The sequence below is a fragment of the Felis catus genome, chromosome D4 (assembly GCF_018350175.1).
Source record: "Felis catus isolate Fca126 chromosome D4, F.catus_Fca126_mat1.0, whole genome shotgun sequence".
Taxonomy (NCBI): Eukaryota; Metazoa; Chordata; class Mammalia; order Carnivora; family Felidae; genus Felis; species Felis catus.
In genome coordinates, this window is record NC_058380.1 from 93,450,704 (window position 1) to 93,471,939 (window position 21,236).

Below are 21,236 nucleotides of genomic sequence, written 5' to 3' on the forward strand. Positions count from 1 at the left end.
GCTCCTGTCACACCAGGAACCGGCAGGGGCCTTGGAGGCTTGACGGAAACTTGGGGCTCTTACGTGAATGACCGGCTCCCACCCGTCACGGGGACGAGTCTGGATGCCTCACTCCCAGAAGACCTGTGAAAACGTGAAAGTGTGACCCTGCCTCCCCCTTTGACCAGCTTTCCCTGCAAGCTCGTCCTGCGCCCTGCAGTGGTGTGACAGCCGTCTTGCTCATGGGGACGAGGATCTAATTAAGGAGCTGGCATCCCTCTGCCCGCCCCTCCTCTCCTGATGTCACCGGTCAGGGCCTCTCTGAGCTCCCTGGCAGAAGGACGCTGGGGTTCCGGCAGCAACAAGAAAGCAGGAAAGAATTTGGGGTGGGGGGTGTGGCCGGGCCCCCCTCCGCATCGACAGGCACCTGTGAGTTGGCCTGGGCTCCTCGGATGCGCAAGGTTCTCTGTCCCTCACTGCGTCCAGAGATGTCCCTGGAGGAGACCCCAGGGCGGGGTGAGGTGGGGTCCCGTGGTGCAGCCCCGCATTCAGATTCACCCCAGGGGGCGTGGAGCCCCAGGCTGGCTCTCAGGCTTTTGGTGGCGGTGGTGGGGGGATGGGGGTTAGAGACCCGTGAAGAGCGTGTGTCCTCCGGGGAGAGGACCGCCCAGACTCTGGAATACGTCACAAGGGGCCGGAGTCTCCGTCCCTTCCAAAGCCTCAGGAATGACAAAGGGAACAGTATCTCCTACTATCTTTATTGTTCCTTAGATAACTGGACAGTACAAAGTTCCCCTCATTTCTACTTAAAACCTGTACGTCCCGCGTTCTGTTACCCTCAGGAACGTTCCTTTCCCGCTGGAAACGGAGTTTCCCCAGACAAGCCCTCGCCACCCATGGTTACATTACTGAGTAATTTAACATGAGGAGTAGAATTCCTTCGATTACTATCAACATGAACTTGATTACCTCTTTCTAAGGGTGAACACTGAGTATTTTTTTTTTTTCTTTTTGGAAACAAAAACCATCCACTTATTAACCCAAACTACAGCACGGCATTTACAACGTTCACAGCATCAACTGAACACACAGAGCTACCGCCTCAAGGGAAGGACAGACGGACGCGGCACGATATATCTACGGGGGACACGAGCTCAAACAAGTGGGCGCTGCGGCCATCCGCTCCACGCGGGTCTGTGGGGACGCCGAGCCTCAGCTCAGCTAAGACAGGACACGCGGTGGAGAGACGGCAGCCGTCACGGATGAGTTACACTAGCCTACGTCGGCCCCTGCGGATGCCCCGCGCGGCCCGGGGCGGGGGTGGGGGGGAGCCCTGGTCGGGACATGGCGGTCACGTCCACCGGAGCTGGGCACGATCTAGGGGGGGATGTCCATGCGACCTGACAGTGGTTGTTCTCGGCCGAGAGCCGGCCAACAGTCATCGCCTTGCTTCTGTATGAGATTGTTTGACCGGAAAGGGGGCCGGGCGGGGGCGGCGCTTGGGGGTGGGGGAGGGGGGTCAGGGAGCCCTGGACTGCAGTTCCAGCTGCAAAGACGGGGGTCTCTTCCCAAGGGCGTCGCCCTCTTGCTCGGACCAGAAGTGCACGGAGAGAACGCTGCTGATGATCGTTTCGAAGTCAGTGTATTATTAGCATCGTGAGCTTATCTTGGCAGCTGCTTCGCAGAGACTTCCACGCGGGTGAGGACACGGACCCTCGGCCTCCGGGCGGGCGCGACTACAACTCATCGGACCGGATGACGTGGAACAGGGTGACGTTGTAGAGGATCTGGTGGCCGTTGTTCCAGGCGTACAGGGCGCGGTCCTTGGGGTTGTAATCCAACATGGAGATGTGGGAGTACTTGTTCTGGAAGGGGATGTCGATGTACTCGTAGGTGGAGGCGTTGGTCTGGTACGCGTAGTGGACCTTGGTGCCCCCCGAGTAGCCGTTGGTGACGTAGAGGGTCCCGCAGATGATGAAGGCCTCGCCGGCGCTGCGCTTGGGGTAGCTCGTGTTCCAGGTCTGTAGCACCTGCAGGGACACGGGGTCCAGCTTGCTGATCACGATGTTGCCGGCGTTCTGGTTGGTGGCGTAGACGGCCCACAGCCCGTTCTCGTCCACCATGAGGTCGATGTCCGAGTGGCCGCCCCAGGCGTAGTGGTACATGTTGTTGTACCCGGCATAGTCCAGGCTGCGCGTCTTGAGGATGGCCTCCGTCTTCAGGTCGAACCTGATGACGATGTGGCTTTGGAACTTGTTGAAGTAGATGGAGCCATTGTAGACCACCTGCCCCGTGCCAGACCAGGGGTGCGGGAGGCGGTGCGACGTGAAATTGTCTGTGGTCATGAAGTCGGCCATGGACTTGTACTCGCGGACGAAGCGGTTGTTGTGGTAGCCGTCCATGTACCAAACCTGCGGAGAGGGCACACCCGTCAGCCGCTGGGGGTGGGGTGGGGGGAGGGCTCCTCCCTCGGACCAACCCCCACCCCACCCCCGACTCCGGGTTCAATCTACCGGGCATCGGGCCGGCACCGAGAGAACCAGGGAGGCCACACGGGGTCCCGTCAGGTCCCCCCTCCGAGCCCGCAGGGCGCGTGTCCAAGGGCCCAGGGCTGCTCCCCGCCTGGAGAGAAGGGTCCGGTTCAGAGAAGGGCTGGGGGAGCACACCCTGCAGAGGGGGCTTGGGGGCCGCCGGCCCCGAAATGGAGCCCTCTGCTCGGGCTGTGTCCACTGCTCCCTCCCCAGCCAGGTACACAGCAGGTGCTCACACTCACGGGGGGAAGGAAGGGACTCCATCAGGGTACGGACCCCCAAGCCAGCGAGACGGCACCGGATGAGAACGCCCGCAGCCGCCAGCGGCTCCTGTGGCGTGGGGGCCCATCGCCAAGGGTGCCACGGAGGGCCAGCCCCGGAGAGCCAGGGGCCGCCGAACACGGGACCTCTCGCCCCTCCAGGCCGTCGCGGCTGCCCTGCCTGCAGGGCAGGAAGGCACCGATTTGGCGTTTGGGGCGCCGCGCGTGGGATCTCTCTGTCACACCCGATGCGGGGGATTTTTCTCCAGGAAGAACGTGGGCTTCGTGCAGGGCCCCCGGTGTCACAAGCCACCACGATAACAAACCCAGTCGTGGCCCCCATGTGGGGCCACAGTGGAAGAGATTTCCGATTATCGCTTAAATGCGAGTTGACTCGAGAACGGTCTAGACTTTGTACAAAACGCTTTAGTCATTTTCCACCAATGCGGGAGCAAATTAGAAAGCGAGGCAGTCAGTCAGAGGAAAATCTGCCGGGCTAATGCCACCCCCAGTGCATCTGTCTGGCAATGAGACAGCTGCTTTGTCCATCAAGGGCTCTGCCGGCTGCAGGAGAGATTAAGGGTGTGGGGCTTTCAGACATGGCATTACACACGCGTTAAAAAATTTACAAAAAATCATAACCTCGCTCCTGAGGCGTCCATTCGGATGCTTAGAGGCAGGTGCGCTTTCTGTTTTTAATGAGATGAAACACACACACACACACACACACACACACACACACACACCGAAAAACCCGGGTCTCGTCTGGAGGCTTTTATTACTCTTAGCCCCCCCGCAGATCAGCCCACGGTGATGTGGGTCTGGGATCAGAACGGGCAAGTGCCGTGAATCGAGGGGTTTCGGAGGCCGTGACTGCGCGGCCGAGGGGTGGCCCTCCTGCCTCCGCCTGGCTCTGTCCTGAGACGGGGAGCTCACTACTGATTCCAAGATCAGGCTCCAAAGACACCCCCCCCCAAACCCTCTCCTGACCCGTGCCTGCAGGAACTGCCTCTCTCCCTCTCTGAATGAGCACAGACATCTCCTCCCCCACGAGCGGGCCTGTGATCCTAGAGACCCCCAGGGTCCGGTGCCTCCTTGCCGTGGGCAGAGATGGGTGAAACGGGCATCGAATTGCTCAGGATTTGTAAACTGCCTTTTCTTTCCGGAAATTAGCAAATTGGATGCAGGGCACCATGCTTTTGGAAAATGCAATTTAGGCTGGGAGGGAACATCAGCACAAGGGGCTAAATGTTTAACCACAAAGAGACAAGACACTCTATGCAGAAAGAGGCACATGATCACAGCCCCACGGGCCCCGAGAGGAGGGGTCCCTGCCTTCACAGAGGGCACCTCTCCTCACTCTCCTCTCCCGACCGGAATGCCTTTTCCCTCCTTCCCACGTCCCCAGGCTCACACGGAATCCCGACTCTCCGGCCTCGTCCTGAACCCCCACAGCTGAGCCCCTAGAGCCTGGAACCCGGCTGCCCTCTGAGCCCCGGGGCGCGCCCACTCCCCAGAAAGATCACACCGGACTCCAGGGATGCAGCCAGGCACGCGTGTTGGTTAAAGCTTCCGGGTGAGGTCAGACCCTCCGGCTTGGAGCCCCCGCTGCTTTGCCGTGGACCTGACCCTGCCTGGCTCCTCCCGGGACTCTCAGCCTGGGCTCCTCGCCTCCTGGCCCCACCACTCCCACATGACTGGTTTCCACCGTGGCCCCAGCACCAAGATTTTTAAGACCCATCTCTGGATTAGACAAACCAAGTGGAAAACCATTACCCCAGCTACACAGGGCGAGTGTGGGGCCAGACCGTCTCCCCGTGTCCCCTCCCGGGCAGCCCAGGGCCCGGCCCAGAGCAGATAAGCAGGGGGGTCCCTTTGAGAAACCGACTGTTCGAGAGTTCTTGCTCCCAGCCCAGGTCCAAGGCCAAGGCTCCCGCAAGGCTGAGCTTCTGGAACGTGTGGGGCGGCCGCGAAAGGGTGGCCCAGGCCCCAGCTCCCGGCTGGAGGCCAGACCCTACCAGATGTTTGGGCACTTGGCATTCACAGCCGGGTGGGGGCGGGAGACCTTTTTCATCTCTGGGCACTCGTGCTTCCCGGAAGGACTCCTCTTCCATCTGAGACCCAAGGCCGGCCACCCAGGTAAAGGCCCAGGTCAGCACCGCCGTGTCTAGAAGCCCGGGCACAGGTCTGTCTTCACACACACACACGGGACTCTGCGGCCGGGACTGGCCCCCTGCCGCTTCTGGTTCTCACACTCACCCGAGTGCCGAGAGGGCTGTTACCCCCATTCAGACAGAAAGCTGAGGCCAGAGGGGTCTGGTGAGTCTGCCAGTGGGCAGAAGCTATGCCCACACCAGGTGGCCAGGCCCCGGGCTCCCAGCCAGGATGGGGGTGCCCCTGACATCCGGGGGGGAGAGGCCAGGGAGCTGTGGACCACCCTCCTCCGTACAGAGTGACGCTGTCCCCGGCGTCGGCCGGCGGGGCCGACGAGCCACGGGGGTGCTGGCCCGGCCCGGAACCGGGCATTATGCCCGCAGGGCGCAAGGTCTTGCCCTGGAGCCCGGTAATGCCCCTGGCTGAAGACCACCGAAACCCTCCCTTCCCCTCCTAGGAAGAGGGCCGCACACCTGTGTGGTGCATGGCAAGCGGGTGTGGGCGACACCCAGGCCCGAGGTTTCTTTTGCTCCCGCTTAGGAGCCCAAGCAGACACGTCTTTCCCCGGGCGAGGCCGGATTCAGAAACACACCCACCTTGACCTTCGTAGGCACCAGTGATCTTGAGGAAGGGCCCCGTGGACGACCAGTCCGCCCGGAGAGATCGTCCCAGATACAGGCGCGGACCCTCGGTCTCTGCCTGGCCTCAGTTTCCCCTTCACAGAACGCGGCACGGAAGACGTGGCCCCGAGTGCTCTCCCCTGGCCTCCTACATCAGAGGCTCAGAGGCGGCCGTGGCCACAGCAGGCTGCTTCAGAGCACATCTCACGATGGAAACAGTGGCCTGTGCCCCCGTGCCCTCAGTTATGCCATCAGCTCCCTGCTGGCTCCGGGGCCTGATGCCGAGTGAACCCCCAGACCATCACTCTCCCCAGCTTCCGGCTGCCTCTGCACCTGCCAGGCCAAGTCCCTGGCTCCCAGGGACTGAGAGCTGCTCCCACCGCGATGCCCTCTCCCCCCACTGATCAAGCTCACCGCCCAGAGGCCGTTTCCTACGCTCCCCCGGAACCCCCCGGGGCAGGGAGCTCTCAATTTTGTAGTGGGGTGAATGGTGGCCCCCCCCAAAGATTATGTCCACATTCAGGAACCTCTCAATGTGACCTTATATGGAAAAGAGAGTTGTGCAGATGTCCTTAAGGATCTCCAGGTGAGGGTCTCTGGGTTAGGGTGGGCCCTAGGTCCCATGACTTCTGTCCTAAGAAAAGAGATGTAGACACAGAAGGACTGACGCCTGGGACATCCACGGCAGAAGCCAGCCAACAGGAAGGAAGGTGTCCTGGACTCTAGAAGGTTGGTCCACAGAGTGGGCAACAGGTCTCAGAATCAGGGCAAGGGGTCTCCTGGGGTGGGGGAGGGGGACACAGCCCGGCATCAGGGTTAAGAGCTTCTGGAGTCCCGGTGCCACCACAAGCGTGTGGGCCCGTCACGGCCGAGAGAAGGCAGCATCTGGACACAGTGGAAGGACACCAGAGGCCAGCATAGTGCCTGGCACACAGCTGGTGCTTAATAAAGGAGTCAAGGAAGGACACAGAGGTGACCTGAGCTAACTTTGTTCTAACAGCTCAGCGCAAGGGCATCGGGAAGCAGCAGGCTGTGGCTTCTACTCTGCAGCCCCCCATGGGTCCTCCCCGGCCGCCAAGGACCCCCGCGCAATTTCCCCACCCCCTGCCTCTGGCCGCGCGCCTCTCCCTGCACCTGCCCCCGACACTGACACGGATTCCTGTTTCCCTTTGGAGCACGTTACTGGTCTCCCGCGTGTGTGGGACACCCCAGACGGGAACACGAAACAGATCACACGAAACAGCGCTCTTCCACATCAACGGCAGGGCCCGGGGACGCGTCACGCAGCCGGCTGGGAGCTGGCGGTGGCCGTGCTAAGCGCGCGGCTCCGAACAGCCCCAACCACACGGGGGCTGGGCTCTGAGCTGCCGAATGCCCAGCGCCCAGCGGCCCCCACCAGCCAGCCCCGGCTGCTCCCTTCCCCTTGCTGGCGGCTCCCCGCAAAGCCTCCTCCCGCCGTCCCTCTCTGGCTCGCTCTGTCCGTCACCAGGGCCTCCTCTCCCGGAGGGCGATTGAGTCATCGAGCAGAAAATAGATGTCTAATTATCAAGAGCATGCATCAGCCCTCAACAGCCCCGCACACCTCCATCCTCCCTGTTCGGGGCGGGCAAACAGCTGGGCCTCCAGGAGCCCCGACACATGGTATCTCTGGGAAGAGAGATCCTCTGCCCGGTGCTGTTTACAACAAAGGAAAGCGACATCAAAACGGGGGCCAGAGGCACGTCTGCAGCGTCAGACGCAGGCTCAGTGCCCCCGACTCAGGTTCATTCTCCGCAGCGACCGAGGTCACTGGTTCTGGCTCCAGGCTCCCCAAGGGCCTGTCTGGGTGTGTGTGTGTGTGTATGTGTGTGTGTGTAGGGGGCGGGGAGGCGGGCTGCAGGCAGGAGGTGGGGACAGCGTGGTCTGGGGAGACTCAGCCTGCTGCACATGTTCGTTAATAAACCCACGGACCGGCCTTTCCTGAGACCTTAGGCAAGAGACTGGACCCGGGTTTTCTCATCAAACGGCAGACGTAAGGGTGGTCTCCACACTGGCGGGTGGCTGGAGGGTCGCAGGAGGGCCGACCGGGGCAGGCACGCGTGTCGAGGCCCAGCCGCTACCTTCCCTTGTGTTGACGGACCTGCGCGCACGCCCAAGTGCGTGAGCGGTGCCGGCACGGACAGCGGTGCTCCCTCGGGGCCCTGCCTGCGCGCCTCGCTTTTGTTTCCCGAGTGCCGCCCCAGAGCAGAGCTGGGGTTCGCCACGAGGCATGTGGACCAGAAAACCGATCCGGATAACAACTAGCCAATCAAACCGTCAGAAAACTTGCCAACGCCAGCTGACCGTCCAGACTCTGGAGACAGAACAGAAACGCCCCGCAGACCCGTGTCTGCACGCATATCCCGGGTTTGCAGTCAGTCCCTGGCCGGCCCCCCCAGAGTCCTCCGCAGCAGGGGCTGGAGAACGCCAGGAAGGCAGGAAGGCGCCCCAGGCGGGGGCGGGAGGGGGGGCAGACAAGTCTCAGGCTCCCAGAGAGCCCACAGTCACTGTCCCCCCCGCCACCTTCCCCAGGAGGAAGTGTGCCAGAAACACGGAGCCACCCCTTGTCCCAAATACAAGAGATGACGCCTCGTGCTTCCCGGCAGGCGTGAGAGTGGGGGAGGGGAGCTGGGGGGATCAGGAGTCTCGGGGAGAGAAAGCCACCCACCCCTTCCCATTAGAGTCGCCCAGACAAGGCCCTTAGAAGGTCTCGGATTTCTAACCGCCCCCCCCCCCCCCAGCTCTCAATCCTGCCTGAAGGAAGAGGTGAGACTTTTTACGAAAGTGATCAGTTTCCAAATGTCCCGCAACCCCCTGAAAACAAGGGGGAGGGAGGGCAGGAACCGCCCCGGAGTCTGGCCTGTTCACGCGGGGCCGGGGCGCATGGCCGCGGGACAGCGACAGCGTGGCCCAGACTCTGTCCTTCTTCCCCTGGGAACCCCGGGCGAGTCTTCCCCCGGTGGAGGCTCTAAGTGCCACCGTCACAGCTCTGTGCGGGCGTCCCTGCGCTCAGCCAGCCAGCCCTCGCACCCACACCCCAAAGGGGCTCAAACACCACAACCTAGGCCCTGCGTTTCTCTCCTTTTCTGCGTTTTTACCCAGGGGAAAAGTCTAGAAAAAAAAGAACACAGCCTCTTCCCTAAATCAAAAAGGAACACGAGTTTCCATCGGCCTTGAAAGGAATAACAAATGAAATACAAATGAGATGTCATTAAAGTAAGGAAGGCCAAACGGTTCTCCTGGAGCAGAGAGATGGGGCTGGAAATGTCTGGGGCGGCTGCAGCCACAGAGGAGGACTCCAAGCACCCCTGCCCCCTCCCTCTCCTCCCCCGCCCCTCCCCCTGTCCCCTTCCTCTGCCCCTTCCTCCCTGCCCATCACCCCCCTCCCCAGCCAGAGAGACAGAGTCGGGCCTCGGAGGCTATGCACGGATCCACCTGCTCTGACAGTCACCGCAATCCGTCTCAGGGTCTCATACGGTGACCCATCCCTGTGGTCTGGGGCTCTGGGTTAGCACAGGGACCTCAGGGAAGGACCTGGGCCCCTCTGCAAAGCTGCCTGGGCCCGGGAACACACCCCCAGGGGCCCCAAGCTGTGCTCAAGCCACAACCGCTGGAGTGGTTTTCTGGGTAGGTGGGCACCCAGGCATCGGAGCGAGGGCCAGACACACGGGGGACGGAGACAGGCTCGCCTAGCCCACGAGGGCACTCTTGTCCAAACAACCTCACACCCAGGCCCGACGGAGGGGGGGGGGCACTTACCCTGTTATCCCCTTCCGGGGCCAGAGGGTCTGTCATCCAGGACCCGAACCTCGAGCCAGAGGTCTTGATGGTCACGGGGTCACTGATGCCCGTCAGCTTGCCACAAGCTGGAAGACAGTGCACAGTGCAGAAGGGTGAGTCCCCCGGCCCGACCCCAGCCTCCCACCGCAGGAGGATGCGGGCCCCTCCGCCCCTCTCGGTCCAACGGCTGCCCTTGTTTTCCTGGGCAATGGGCTCAGCCACAGCTCCAGCCCATAACGCGGCCGGAGAGATGGCAGGGTGCATCCGAAGGCCCCGTGCTGCGGGGTCACCCCAGGGCTCCCTGCAAGGTGCCGGCTGGGCCCTGAGGCGCCTCTCTGGGAGGAGCCCGCTGCTCTGCGCCCCTCCGTCAGTCAGAACCAGACTAGGGGAGTGGCCAGCTCCTCCTCTGCCGGACAGCCTGCGAGCCTCTCCCGCAGAGGGAGAAGCTCCCTTCTGCCTGGGGGGAGCCCTGCAGCCTGAGAGCAGGGACCCTGGAGGCATTGATGGAGCAGGGCAGAGGGACGGAGGGGCCCTCGGATGTGGCCTGAAGGCCAGGACGGACTCAGGGCCACACAGCCACTCGGCACCGCTGAGGCTGGGACCCAGCACCCTTCCCACAGTCCCATGGGCCTCCCAGGCTGCACCTGTCGGCCCAGCAAAGACTCCACTCTCGGGCGAACACCAGCCTGTGTGCACAGCCACTCAGGCCTTCCAGAATCCTGGCCACAGGGCGCTCCTGACCCATAGGAGCCTATCGGCACGCGGACATGAGGTCCGCAAGGTCCCAAGAAGATCCGGGAGTTTTCGGAAGATTGTCAGTGACTTAACCCGGGGACACAGTTTAGCCAGGATAATCTGGCAAAGCAGACGGCAGGCCAGGCCTGAGAGACTAGTCTCTCTCTACGAACTTTAAAGCGGGGTGAGTATATACATTAGCATCATCGCACAAGACTGCCGAGACAGACCCCTGACATCGCGGCCCAGTGCCTGGCGGGAGCACGGAGGCCGTGGCGGGGTAGGTAAGAGCCACCAGCAGGCAGGAGCGGGGCTGGCTTCGCCTCCAAATTCCCATCGGTGGTGCCGCCCTGCTCCCGGCTGCTGCCTTGAGCCCACACCTATTTTTACCCGCCTATCCCTTCCCCTTCTCCAGATTTCCTGTCTGTTCCGCCTTCAGGAGCAATCGTGTGCTCTCCCACGTAAGTACTGTCCCCTCACAGACCGAGCTTCCGGGCAGCAGTCATGGCTCGCAGGCTGCAGGCGGGCCAGGTCTCCGAGAATCACAGCAAGCTTGCCGGGCCCTGTCCCCCCTCTGTGGGAGGAGAGAGGGTGGACGAGGGGACTGGACGGCCGTCCAAGGTTAGCCAGCGTCTACAGGGACTAGAAGTAAGAAAAAGTGGGCGGGTTCTCGGAAATCTCAGGAGAGCCCGTACTAACTTTTCACCTAACGCGCCTCTTGAGGATTCGGGGTGGGGTTCCCTAAGTGTTTGGTCTGGAGGAGGGGGAACGTGGGAGAAGCAGGACCCAAGGCTGGTGTCCCCCTCTGCCCGGTAGGGTTCCTGTGACCTGGGGGCTCTGGGCTGCAGCTTCTCTGAACTGGGTGGGAATCCGGAGATGCTGACCAGGGACCCCTCCAGCCTCCCCACCACTGAGCCAGGGGACAGCGGTCCTGCGTGGAAGGAGGAGTCCAAAGGGGCCATCGCCCCCAAGGATGTCATGGCTTGGGGAACCCAGCGGGCCTGCGGGTTTCTATCCAATCGCACACCGAAGTTCCTGCCAAGTCTGTGCAGCCATACCCGCCCCGCCCCGTGCTGGACGATGACTGCCCGAAGGAGAACAGATGTCTGTCCCCCACGCCATACTCAGAAGGCAAAGAGCGGGCCAACGCCTCAGCTCGGCTCAGATGCCGGGCCCTTCCTGCCTCCACACCTTTGCTGGGGCTGTTCCCTCCACCTGGAATGCACCCCCCCACCCCGGCTCCCCCGGCCCTCCCACCGGTCCTCTGTGGCTTGACCCAAACCCACGCCTCTTCCCGAGACCTCTGCCTTCTGAACTCTGCCCACCTTGTCCCCACTGACTCACGCTCACGACCACACATTTCCTGGGGCCATGGACCCAAGCGGCCCGGTCTTACCGCCCCAGGCAATAAGCCCGTTGCACTCACGCTCTTTCTGCAAGGCCCAGCCCGGGGAGCTGTCCGTGAACGAGTGAGTGAGTGAGTGAGTGATCGCTCAGCTCAGGTACTTAGAGGTGAAATTACTCCTCTCGGAAAATCCTCATGAGTCTACTGCTTCGCTATGTGCCCAGCACAGGGGACAGCAAGGGAGCGAGGGTCACCCTCCCCGGAGTGAGGCACAGACCTTCTTCCTTTTCCACGAACTCAGAGGGGAGCAGTGGAGACTGAAGGGGTTGACCAGGGGGGGAGAGTCCAGGAGGGCAGCTGATGTGAATCAGTGCTCAGTGGGGGCAGCAGCCACGATCATGGCTGTGAACTCAGACTACGGCTGTGGAGAAGACGGGGTTCGTCCCCAGCAGAGTCGGGGTCACGGCTGCCCTGACCTGAAGGACCTGAAGGTCCGCTGCACCACGTCCTGCCCACCGTGAGCCTCCTGGCCTGGGCTGCGGAGCAGGGGAGCAGGGCCTATGGGGCTGGAGGCAGCCAGCCCTGCTTGAGTCAGGGAGTTATTTTTGGTTCTCTGTCCAGACGGGTTCTGCCATGACCTTGGGAGCTGACATGATCTCAGAGAGCCCCATGGCAGGGCCTCACGGAAGAGTCTTGGCACATTCAGTTCAGGAAGGTAGGTGTCCCTTTCTGTCACGAGGGCTCAGGATGTGCGTAAGGTGGGGAGGAGGCTCGGGAAGCGCCCCTGCGCAGGTGCAGCTTGGAGGGGGCGGAGTTGCTGGGCCCGCACGGCCGCCCTCGAGAGCCCAGGACGGGTCTCAGGAGGGAGGATGCCCGTAGAGCCGGGAGCCCGGACGAGGCAGTGTCCTGCAGACGAAGTCATTTGCCTCTTGCCATATTCCTAGAAGGAACTCGCTTCTGACAACAGCCTGGACAGTCTCCACGAGGAGCCTTGAGCGGGTCCAGGGCGACATGCCCGCCAAAGAACCAGGCCAGAGACCAGACCGTGGGGTCGACGGCCCCGCGGCAGGCAGGCCGGGCGCCCCGGGCTTTTGGTCTCCCTTGCTCCCAGCTTTCATCCCTCAAGGACTGGGAACAGTTCGCAAAGCTGGGAGCTTGGGCAGACCCGTGTCCTTGCAGGGAGAGCAGCCTGAGGACGGAGCTCAGGCTGCACACAGCCCTGGAGCCTGGGAGGGGCACCCGGAGAGGGCCGCTCACCCCGCCTCCGCTCACGGGCAGGGCAGGGCAGGGCAGGGCAGGGCAGGGCAGGGCAGGCGTCAGGAGACCTCTCACCAGGCATAATCTTGAGCGCTTCCTGGGAGGACTCCAGAAGGCGACGCCGGCCCTGCCAGGATCCCACCCAGGCCAAGACGTGAGGAGGGCCTTGGATGCGGGTCTGCTTCCTCCCCGCCATCCCCTCGGGGTCTCCTGCAGGCAGAGGCACCCACACTCAGCTCTCAAGCCTCGACGGGACGCAGCACCCTTGGGCCAGCAGCTCGCTCACCGGCCCCTGCAGGCCCCTGGGAGCAGGTCAGGGCCGATCCCTCTGCCTCCCTGAACCCGCCACACCTCCAGGGCCAGAGAACAGGAGGGAGGCTTCAGGCTTGCCTCCTCCAGGAGAGCGAGCCTAGGAAACAGTGCCGAGGCAAAGCGCCATGCCCGACACCCAAAACCGGCAAAAACGTCTACAGTCTGATGGCTAGCAACGTGCACGCTGGGCTGGTGGGGTCGGTGATGCCCCGGGGCTTCACTCAGATGTGTTCTCCATGGGACAAGGAAATCCCCCCCACCCCGCCACCCCAGACTGTAGTGCTCGGGGTGTCTGGGTACTTCTTTCCCACCCAGGATGGTATAATGCGGGAAGCCCTAAAATCAGCTATCCCTTCCCCCGTTCTTAAAGACAGGAAAACTGAGGCCTGAAGCTAGCAGGCACACGACACGCTCAGGATGTGTTGATGTACGAACAACATTTTGCACTGGATCCCGAGTCTCTGGCTCGGCTGGTGTAGCTGCTGGGTCACCTGACTCCGCAGGCTCCCCCCAGGGAGGCAGTGAAGTTTCACGCCCCAGCTCGGGGGACAGGGCCGCTGGGCCACCGTGGTGCTCGCTTATCTGGGAACGAGGGGAGCTGCAGGGGTGTGGCCGGAAGTGCCCCCCCGCCCCCCGCAGAGGAATGCCCAGAGACGCTGAGCCCCCCTCCAGTTTTAGAAAAGGAGTTTCAGAGTCGTTTTTTTCTGGCTGGGCCATCGGGAAAAACATACAATCCCCTTGAGAGAGAAATCTTTACCAACCGACACAAAACAAATGGAACCTTGTTTGTTTGTTTTTCCCCGTGTATGTTTTGGGGTCAGGGATTACCAGCATCGTGGACTTAAAGAGAAGGCGGCCACAAGGAGAACCCTGATTAGAGGCGCTGCACCGTCACACCGGGAAGGTAACGAGGTGCCTTTTGGCAACTCAAGGACCAAGAGACAGCCTGGAGACCAAGGCACCAAGGCACCGGGGCGGGGCGGCGGGGGGGGGCAGCCGGGGAGCTGCGGGAGCCCCAGCCACCAGCCCCCATGGAGCCACCAGCCCCCACGGAGCCACCAGCCCCCACGGAGCGGGAGGCGGGCTCTGTGCTTCGTGCTCACCGGAAGCTCCAAGCAAGCAAACGGGCCGCTAAGATGGGGCCCGTTTGCAAGGTGGAAATAAAGACCAAAGCAGCAGCCGCAGGACGGGAGTGTGGTCCTTAAGTTACTGAGCCTAAGTGACAGCCCAGGGAGATGGGACAGCTACTGCTCACTGTATCATCCACTGTCTATCTACCCCCACACCTGCTCACCGTTCATCTATCGACTGACTGACCGTCTGCCCGCCTACCTCCCTACCTACTTACCTATCCTCTGCTCTCTGCCTGTCTACCTAGTTATCTATCATCTACTACCTCCCTCCCTGCCTGTGTGCAGCCATGATGGGAACGGTGTCCCTGGACTTCCACTGCGACCCCAGGGCACGGGGACTCCCTCACCGTACAGATAAAACAGGTGGCAGTGCCTTGGGAGAGTCACACGGCCACAGAGCAGCACTTAACTACTTTACCGCACTGCCGGCCCCAGACCGAGGGTTCTCCCGCTTTGGCGTTGTTTACCTGAATCGCCCGGGTGCTGGTTAGATGCAGATCCCTGGGCCCCACCTGCAGACTCCGATTCAGTGGGTCTATCTACAAGTCAAGGTGTTTCTGAACAAAGAAACGCAGAGGCGAGACCACACGGCTGCACTCCCGACACATAGAGAATGCGGTCCCCGGGACTGGTCCTCTCTCTTCGCTCCCAAATCAACCATTTTGGCAGCCCCGGGGGAACCACGTGAAAGCCGCAAGGTTCAAAGTTGCAAGGAAAATCCACGCAGCTTCTAAAAATAGGCCAAGTGTTTTTAGGGGGTGGCATCCCCCTCGGAGAGGCCTGCGGCTTCTCTGCCTTGGTAACTTTCCACTCTGAATTTCCATTTTGCTCCCTGACCCCTGACTCGGAAAGCATGGAGATTTCATCGCCATTTCCCACTGGTATACACAGTCTATATCCCAGCGAGGGAAAACATAGTCAATGAGCCCCCCCCCACCCCCAGAGTCCTCAGAGGCTGGGACAGACCTCTCAGTGGGGGTGTTGGCAGGGTGTGGCCAGAGGGAGGCGATGGTCCGCGTGGGGTAATTGTGGCTAGAAACCCAAACCTGTGCCCAATGGTAAGAACCACACAGCCCATCGTCTTAAACACAGCCCCATCATTGTGAACATTCGAACATCCACACGGACCCCTGCAGTGTCAGAACAGGTCCCGGGTCCCCCAGCCCCCGACACTGGGGTGCGGTGAACCGCGTCACTGGAAAAACGCAGCAGACGATCCCTCATGTGCCATGGCGTAAGTGCCCACGGTAAACCAGATTAAACTCCCAACGCCTCTCGCTGTCCCCTCCGGGGCTGAGGTATGTAACAAGCGTCTGCCTTTGCTGAGGTGCCTAGAACGGCATTTGAGATAATCTGGATGTTCGGACCGGCTCAAACGGGTGCGGGGGGGGCGGGGGAGGGGGCCCTGCCGACTCCTTCCTCGCTCTCTGGACATTCCCTTTCACCTCACAGGACTAGGGATTTTAAAAAGCATTTGTGACCTTCGGGACGTTGTAAGTTTATAAAGAGGCATTTGGGGTGTGTTTTTGTGTGTGTGGGGGGAGAGGGAACAAAAAGGGAATCAAGTTAGAATATCAGATAAAAACCTAAGGGAAGCTTCTTCATAAGTCAAAATGACCCTCCATCACGCTAAGAAGTACATGGCAGGGACACGAACCACCTTGGTGTCAAAAAACGGCAGGTGACAAGGGCCAGCGAGTCTCGGTAAGAAAACCCAAGAATTAATTGGAAAAACTGAAATGTGCTAGAAGAGCGGACCCAGACGCTAACGAGCCACGACTTGTGGAAGCAATCCACGGGAGAGTTGACAAGGCGAGCGGGTATTCGATCCCAAGAACCTGAAGGGGTTCCCCCAGCGGCGGGGGTCCTTCCCGGAATAGGGCAACGGGGTGGAGGGGCCGGTGGGCTCAGAGGAGCTGCTCTATCCAGGCTGTTAGGAGGGACTCGTGCCTTTACTCCCCGTGAACGGCAAGTCCTCTACCGTGGTGTGACTGGAGTTTCTCTTCTCTTTTATTCAAACTACGCCCGGTGCGTTCTCCTGGGAGTTTCCTCAGCCCCTGTCCCCAACCCGGAGAGAATCTGAGATGTACGTTTCCAGCCCTAATCGAACTTGTGTCCTAAACTCACCCGGGACACACGCGCGCGCACACACACACGCACACACGCATACACATCCTTCAGATGGTGTGTGGCATCTGATGCCTTCTCCAGATGTGTGACTCCACGGGGTCTGTGAGCTGGCCTTCTCTGCACAGGGTGGGACTGCCCTAGCCTGAGTGCCGCCTACCGGGGAGCCTAGGCGGGAGCCCTGCCCGGGGCCTCTCTGGAGCCAGGCGGGCGCTGTCCGCTTCAGCACCACTCCCTAAGCCTGTGTGGGAGCGGAGGTGGGCGGAGCAGAGCCGCGCCCCCGCAGGGTTCTGGTCCTACCTAGTTTTTGCATGCATGCACGGAGCCTTTCTTCAAGATTGGACACTCTGCTCTGCAGTTCATCGTAGTCATAGGCGCCAATCTCCTCTTGCAGCTCGTTAAGCACTGACGTCAGGTTCTGGACCTCCTCTTTAAACTGCAATACCAATTTGGCATCGGCCTTGTACTCCTCCAACACAGGTATCAAAGGCCTAAGTTCATCCATTTTCGCTTTTATCGCCTGCAAGGTCAAAATAAGCTGGGTTCAGTGCTCTGCGTGCAAAAACTTGCCACACCCTGCCTTGGCCTGGCTTCTCTCCCCGGGTGAGGGAGGGTGTGCACCTTCCTGCTTTCTTTATAGGTTTATGTATTCTGGTCCAAACGGGGTAGAAAAGCATATTAAACAGTCTCCGGAACACCAACATATTTGGGAAAGTCTTTATTGTCAGTTTAGAATGCAACATCTTAAGGTTACATGCTTTTAGTCACACACACAAAGTTTCTTTTTTTTTTTTTCTTTTTCAAAAAATGCATTGACAAGGGTTCAAACTATCCATGAAATGCATCTACAGTCACATGCAAAAGAGGATCCTGGTTGTATTCAAGGTTCCTTAGTGATATGGTGCTAAGTATTGGAAAATAATAGCAAAAATGCATGGTGCCCAAGCTCTCTGACCCTCTTTCATGGTTACATGGGAGTGGACTGCCTCTTCAGTCAGTGCAGCATTGAAAAAACGCTTTTAAGTTAGCCCTGCAAGCAAGAAAATGAAATACTGTTGAAGAGCTGCCTCACTAGCTTGCCTTAAACAGACAGCCATTAATAGACAAATATTTTCATGGTCACTTAAAAAAAAAAAAAATCACACTGCAATGCTAGATTTCGTCCAAACCAACTGCTTTGACAGTTACAGAGCTTCCCTCGCAATTCCTGCTGAACTTCTCAGTGCAGTTAAAGCATGGTCAAAGGCAAGGGGCTGCTTCTCCTCCCCCGGGGCCATATTGCCCCCAATTTTGGAACCAGGAGGGGGATGCCCGTGTGCACAGTACCAGCACCGCGCGGCTAGCCCTCGGCGGCTAAAGGCACCCTCGTCTTTAGGGGAATCTGAGTCTACCACGGAGAAGGGAATGAATGCTGCCCTTTCAGGGAGAGACACAAACTCTTTTTGGTCAAGCAGGTCAAAATCTCTCTCTGAGACAATTCGCAGTGACGTGTCAGGAGCAAGGACAACGCGTTCACCTGCCTCCGACGTGAGCAATCGCTTCATTTCTCCTCGACAGGCTCAGGCCTGCTATCATTTTATTTATAATATAGATTTATGACTTCGTTAGCCTGCCATTTTGCCTATATAATGTATCGCTCTTAAAAGCGGATTAGTTCTTGCTTCATGCAGGGAGCACATCAAAGGAAAACATTAGCATAAAAAGGACAGGGAGACAGAGCATCAGCAATTTCTAGTCAAGCAGGGTTGTGTAATTTGACCTGTTCGTTTATATCTGGGCTAGATTGCTAATTAACATGCATGTATACCTTAATTGAGGTGCGTATAATTTTTCAATTTGAACATTTTGAAGCTGACTAAAGCAGAAATGTATATATACATATTTCTGCATATGTATATATAATTTTAGGGCCAACTCTGGCTTTAATGTCCAGAGTTACCCGGGGGGGGGGGGGGGGGGCGGAGAAACACTTACCAGGAAGTGAGAAAGATGTTGGTGTCTCTCTCCTTCTTCCCTGCAAATCTACAGTGTGCCTTGTCATAGCTAAATTAGGCCAGATGTGAAAAATTGCCCTGAGTGATCCCCGCTCAGAAACGGCTCTAATCAATGAAGCTAATCCTTGGCTAATGTGATCTACCTGCAGCAGCCTGAGAATGACACCGACCGATCATGTCCCTTCCCGGCTAATCTGTGACCTGGCTCGAGAAGCCAGGTCTGGGGATCCCCCCGCGCCACCCCCCCCCCCGCCTCAGAAGCTCACGGGGGTCTGAAAGCCATTCCTCAACCCGCCCCTTTCAAGGTGTCATTCGCCAAACCAGGGCGGGGACAGGCTGCCTGTCTATTTCTAAGGACAGCAGCCCCCTTGCAAAGGGCGATTCTCACCGGGCTCCTCCCGGGGCTCCCGGTTTCTATTTCCAGAGGGAAGGGGCGAAGCCTGAAGGGAAACCAAGCCCACTCTCGGAGGAGGAGGGACACACTTACCTTGAACTGCCTGGCCAGGTGCTGCCTGTGGCTCTCCTCCACCTGTCTGAACTTGGACTCCAGCCCCTTCATCTGGTTCTCCATCTTTTCCACGTACTGTAAGTCTCTCTGAGTCCGCCTGTCCAGGACCTCTATGGACTGAGACATGTTCTGCACCTGTCAAAAAGGCAACAGGTTCAAGGAAGGAGCCGTAGCAGGTGCCCGCCCATCGTATTTGCCTTCTAACGCACGACCGCGACCTTTTCCACACGGCCAACACACAGGGAACCAGAAGCGGCCCACACATCATTTACTAGTTAATCACCAACACCGGGGAGTGTTATGACCAAGGACTCCCCAAACAGAGCAAATTGCTTTGGTAAACATTTCGCCTGCCACGTTCCGGAATGCTTCCCCTTGCAGCCAGGGCTGCCAATCGGGGTTCAGGAGCGTCAGGTCCTCCCTGGTCAGGGCTCCAGGCACATGGCTCTGGGTGGCTCTTTTTCTTCCCTGTGTCAGGGATTGTGTTTAAGTCTCTCTACTCTGCAGGATGAAACCAGTTAGGCAGGCACGCATACCAAGAAAGACGAATAGTGCCTTTGGGCTGCCCCCACCCCAGGAAGAGCCTCTCTCTCCTCCTAAATCTCCCAGCCGTCCTGTTGCCAAGGCTGATGGCAGGAGCGTGGAACCAAGGAACAAGAGAACTGTTCTCCCTGACTCTCTATCAACCCCTTTCCCCATCCTGCACACCATCCATCACGCCCCGCGGTATCACAGGTAGATGACTGCTCTGCAAACATGTCCATTCCGAACATACAGTCAGGAATCGATCACCCAGCAAATGAATAATCACTGTTTTACATCTTTGCAGGCAGATCAGAATTGAGTGCAGCCTCAAGATGGAACTTTAATATTCAACAGGATTCCAGGGAGCTTAAAAGAAAACAGTTTCAGTGCAGCCACCTGCCAGAGAGTTTTATTTTCGGGAAAGTGGCTCGTGCTCCTGGGCACAGGCATTTGGGGCGGTGGGGAGGCAGAACGGAGCTCAGGGTTGCTGCAGCGGTGTTTGGGTCATTTTCCCCAGAGTCCAATCCAATTACGAGGGACGACGACACCTTTACAACCGCGAACTTTCAGCTCTGATGTCCCGCTGCCTTTGAAAACTCTCTCCCTATTAGAAACAGAATCATTTGGGTATGACACGTAGCCGGACTTGGCCAGTGAAAAGCTGGTAGTGGTTCGGTTTCTGTGCCTCCTGTGCCTCCTCCACTCCCACAAATAAAATAAAATAAAATAAAATAAAATAAAATAAAAGAGCACATCTAAAAGGCTTCTCAGTGGGAGAAAAATTGATATTACTCATTGCAGCACTTTGAAATGCCTGGAATTTTATGGTTAGTTATTTAAAAGTAACACACAAACTCAGTTTAAAAATTCACGTTTGTAAAATACAATACGTGGGTGACTCTGACTCTCTCGGATCCTTTCTCTTTAGACGTTTCACGGGGACCTGGAATATATTTGTTCTCTTACCTTCTCTCTCCCTGCCCTCCTCGCACTGAATAACCAGCTGTCTTACCTCCTCACACTGAGTAACTACAGCACTCCCTTTGAGAAGAGTCGTGAGTTTTGGTTACCTTAAAGCCCAGCCCGAACACCACCTCCTCCGGGGAGGCTTCCAGGATGCGCCAAGCCAGGAGTGGCGGCACACTGCTTGGAAACAGCACTACCTTGTCTGCGCCATGCCTGCAGGGCAGCAACCCACTCATCTGCTTCAACAGCCAGGGGGTGGGAGGGGGCTGGGCCTCATTCACTCCTGTAACCACAGCACGAGGCCCACACATCATAACGTGGGGCGTGTCCCCCCAGCAGCCACAGTGCTGGGAGCAGGAACACAAATGGCGCCTCCGGTCCAGACCCCTCTCCCCTCCTCTCCTGGGACATCCGATTCCCCAGGAGCAAGGGCCTCCGTGGGCAGAGCAGAAGCCACTGGGTCCGCAGGCTCCAGTCTCGATCCGCCAACAGGGGCCACACGCTGCACAACGGGCTTTTCATTTGCCAGGGAAGGAAGTCTTGTAACCAGGGAAGGAAGTCTTGTAACCAATTTTAAATAAGATCAAATTTAAGATTTAGAAAACAAAATTTAAGGATGCCAAGCTACCCAGCTGCCTTAACACAAAACGCGACTCTCCCTCTGCCTCTCCCACCTCCAGGGAGGGTGGACCCTCCTCTCTGGCGGGTCACAAAGCGGAAGGGCACAACCACTCCCAGGAGCGCCGGAAGACCCAGCCCGGGGCCACCCACCCTCTCTCCCGCTGGATGTGTCCCTGAGAAGCAGACCTATGAGCTCAAGGTCACGCAGCTGCTAAATGACACCGACCCCCCCCTCCCCCACGCTCTGCCCAGCGTGGGAGCAGGAGCTGGGAAAGCGGGGGAGGGGCAGCGACAAGCAACAGACACACCCGGCCTCCAGGGATTAGCGAACCCTAATTATTTACTGAATGTCTTCAGTGTTCCAGGCAGTG

General features: G+C 59.0%; 1 protein-coding gene across 5 annotated transcripts in view; it reads right to left on the minus strand.

Annotated features, from left to right (window-relative positions):
- Positions 1–718: 718 nt before the first annotated feature.
- OLFM1 (olfactomedin 1) overlaps positions 719–21,236 on the minus strand; it is a 37,257-nt gene continuing 16,739 nt past the window's right edge. For 3 of the 5 annotated variants that reach the window (XM_003996031.6, XM_023242949.2, XM_006939613.4), the window contains 4 exons: positions 18,733–18,888; positions 16,552–16,771; positions 9,322–9,428; positions 719–2,390 (listed from right to left, as the gene is read on the minus strand). In XM_003996031.6, coding sequence (XP_003996080.1) covers positions 1,716–2,390; positions 9,322–9,428; positions 16,552–16,771; positions 18,733–18,888 — 1,158 coding nt within the window. In that variant the 3' untranslated portion in view covers positions 719–1,715. Of the gene's footprint in view, positions 2,391–9,321; positions 9,429–16,551; positions 16,772–16,954; positions 17,282–18,225; positions 18,295–18,732; positions 18,889–21,236 lie in introns of those variants that run through there. The other 2 variants (XR_006588685.1, XM_045042966.1) reach the window with 2 other exon arrangements.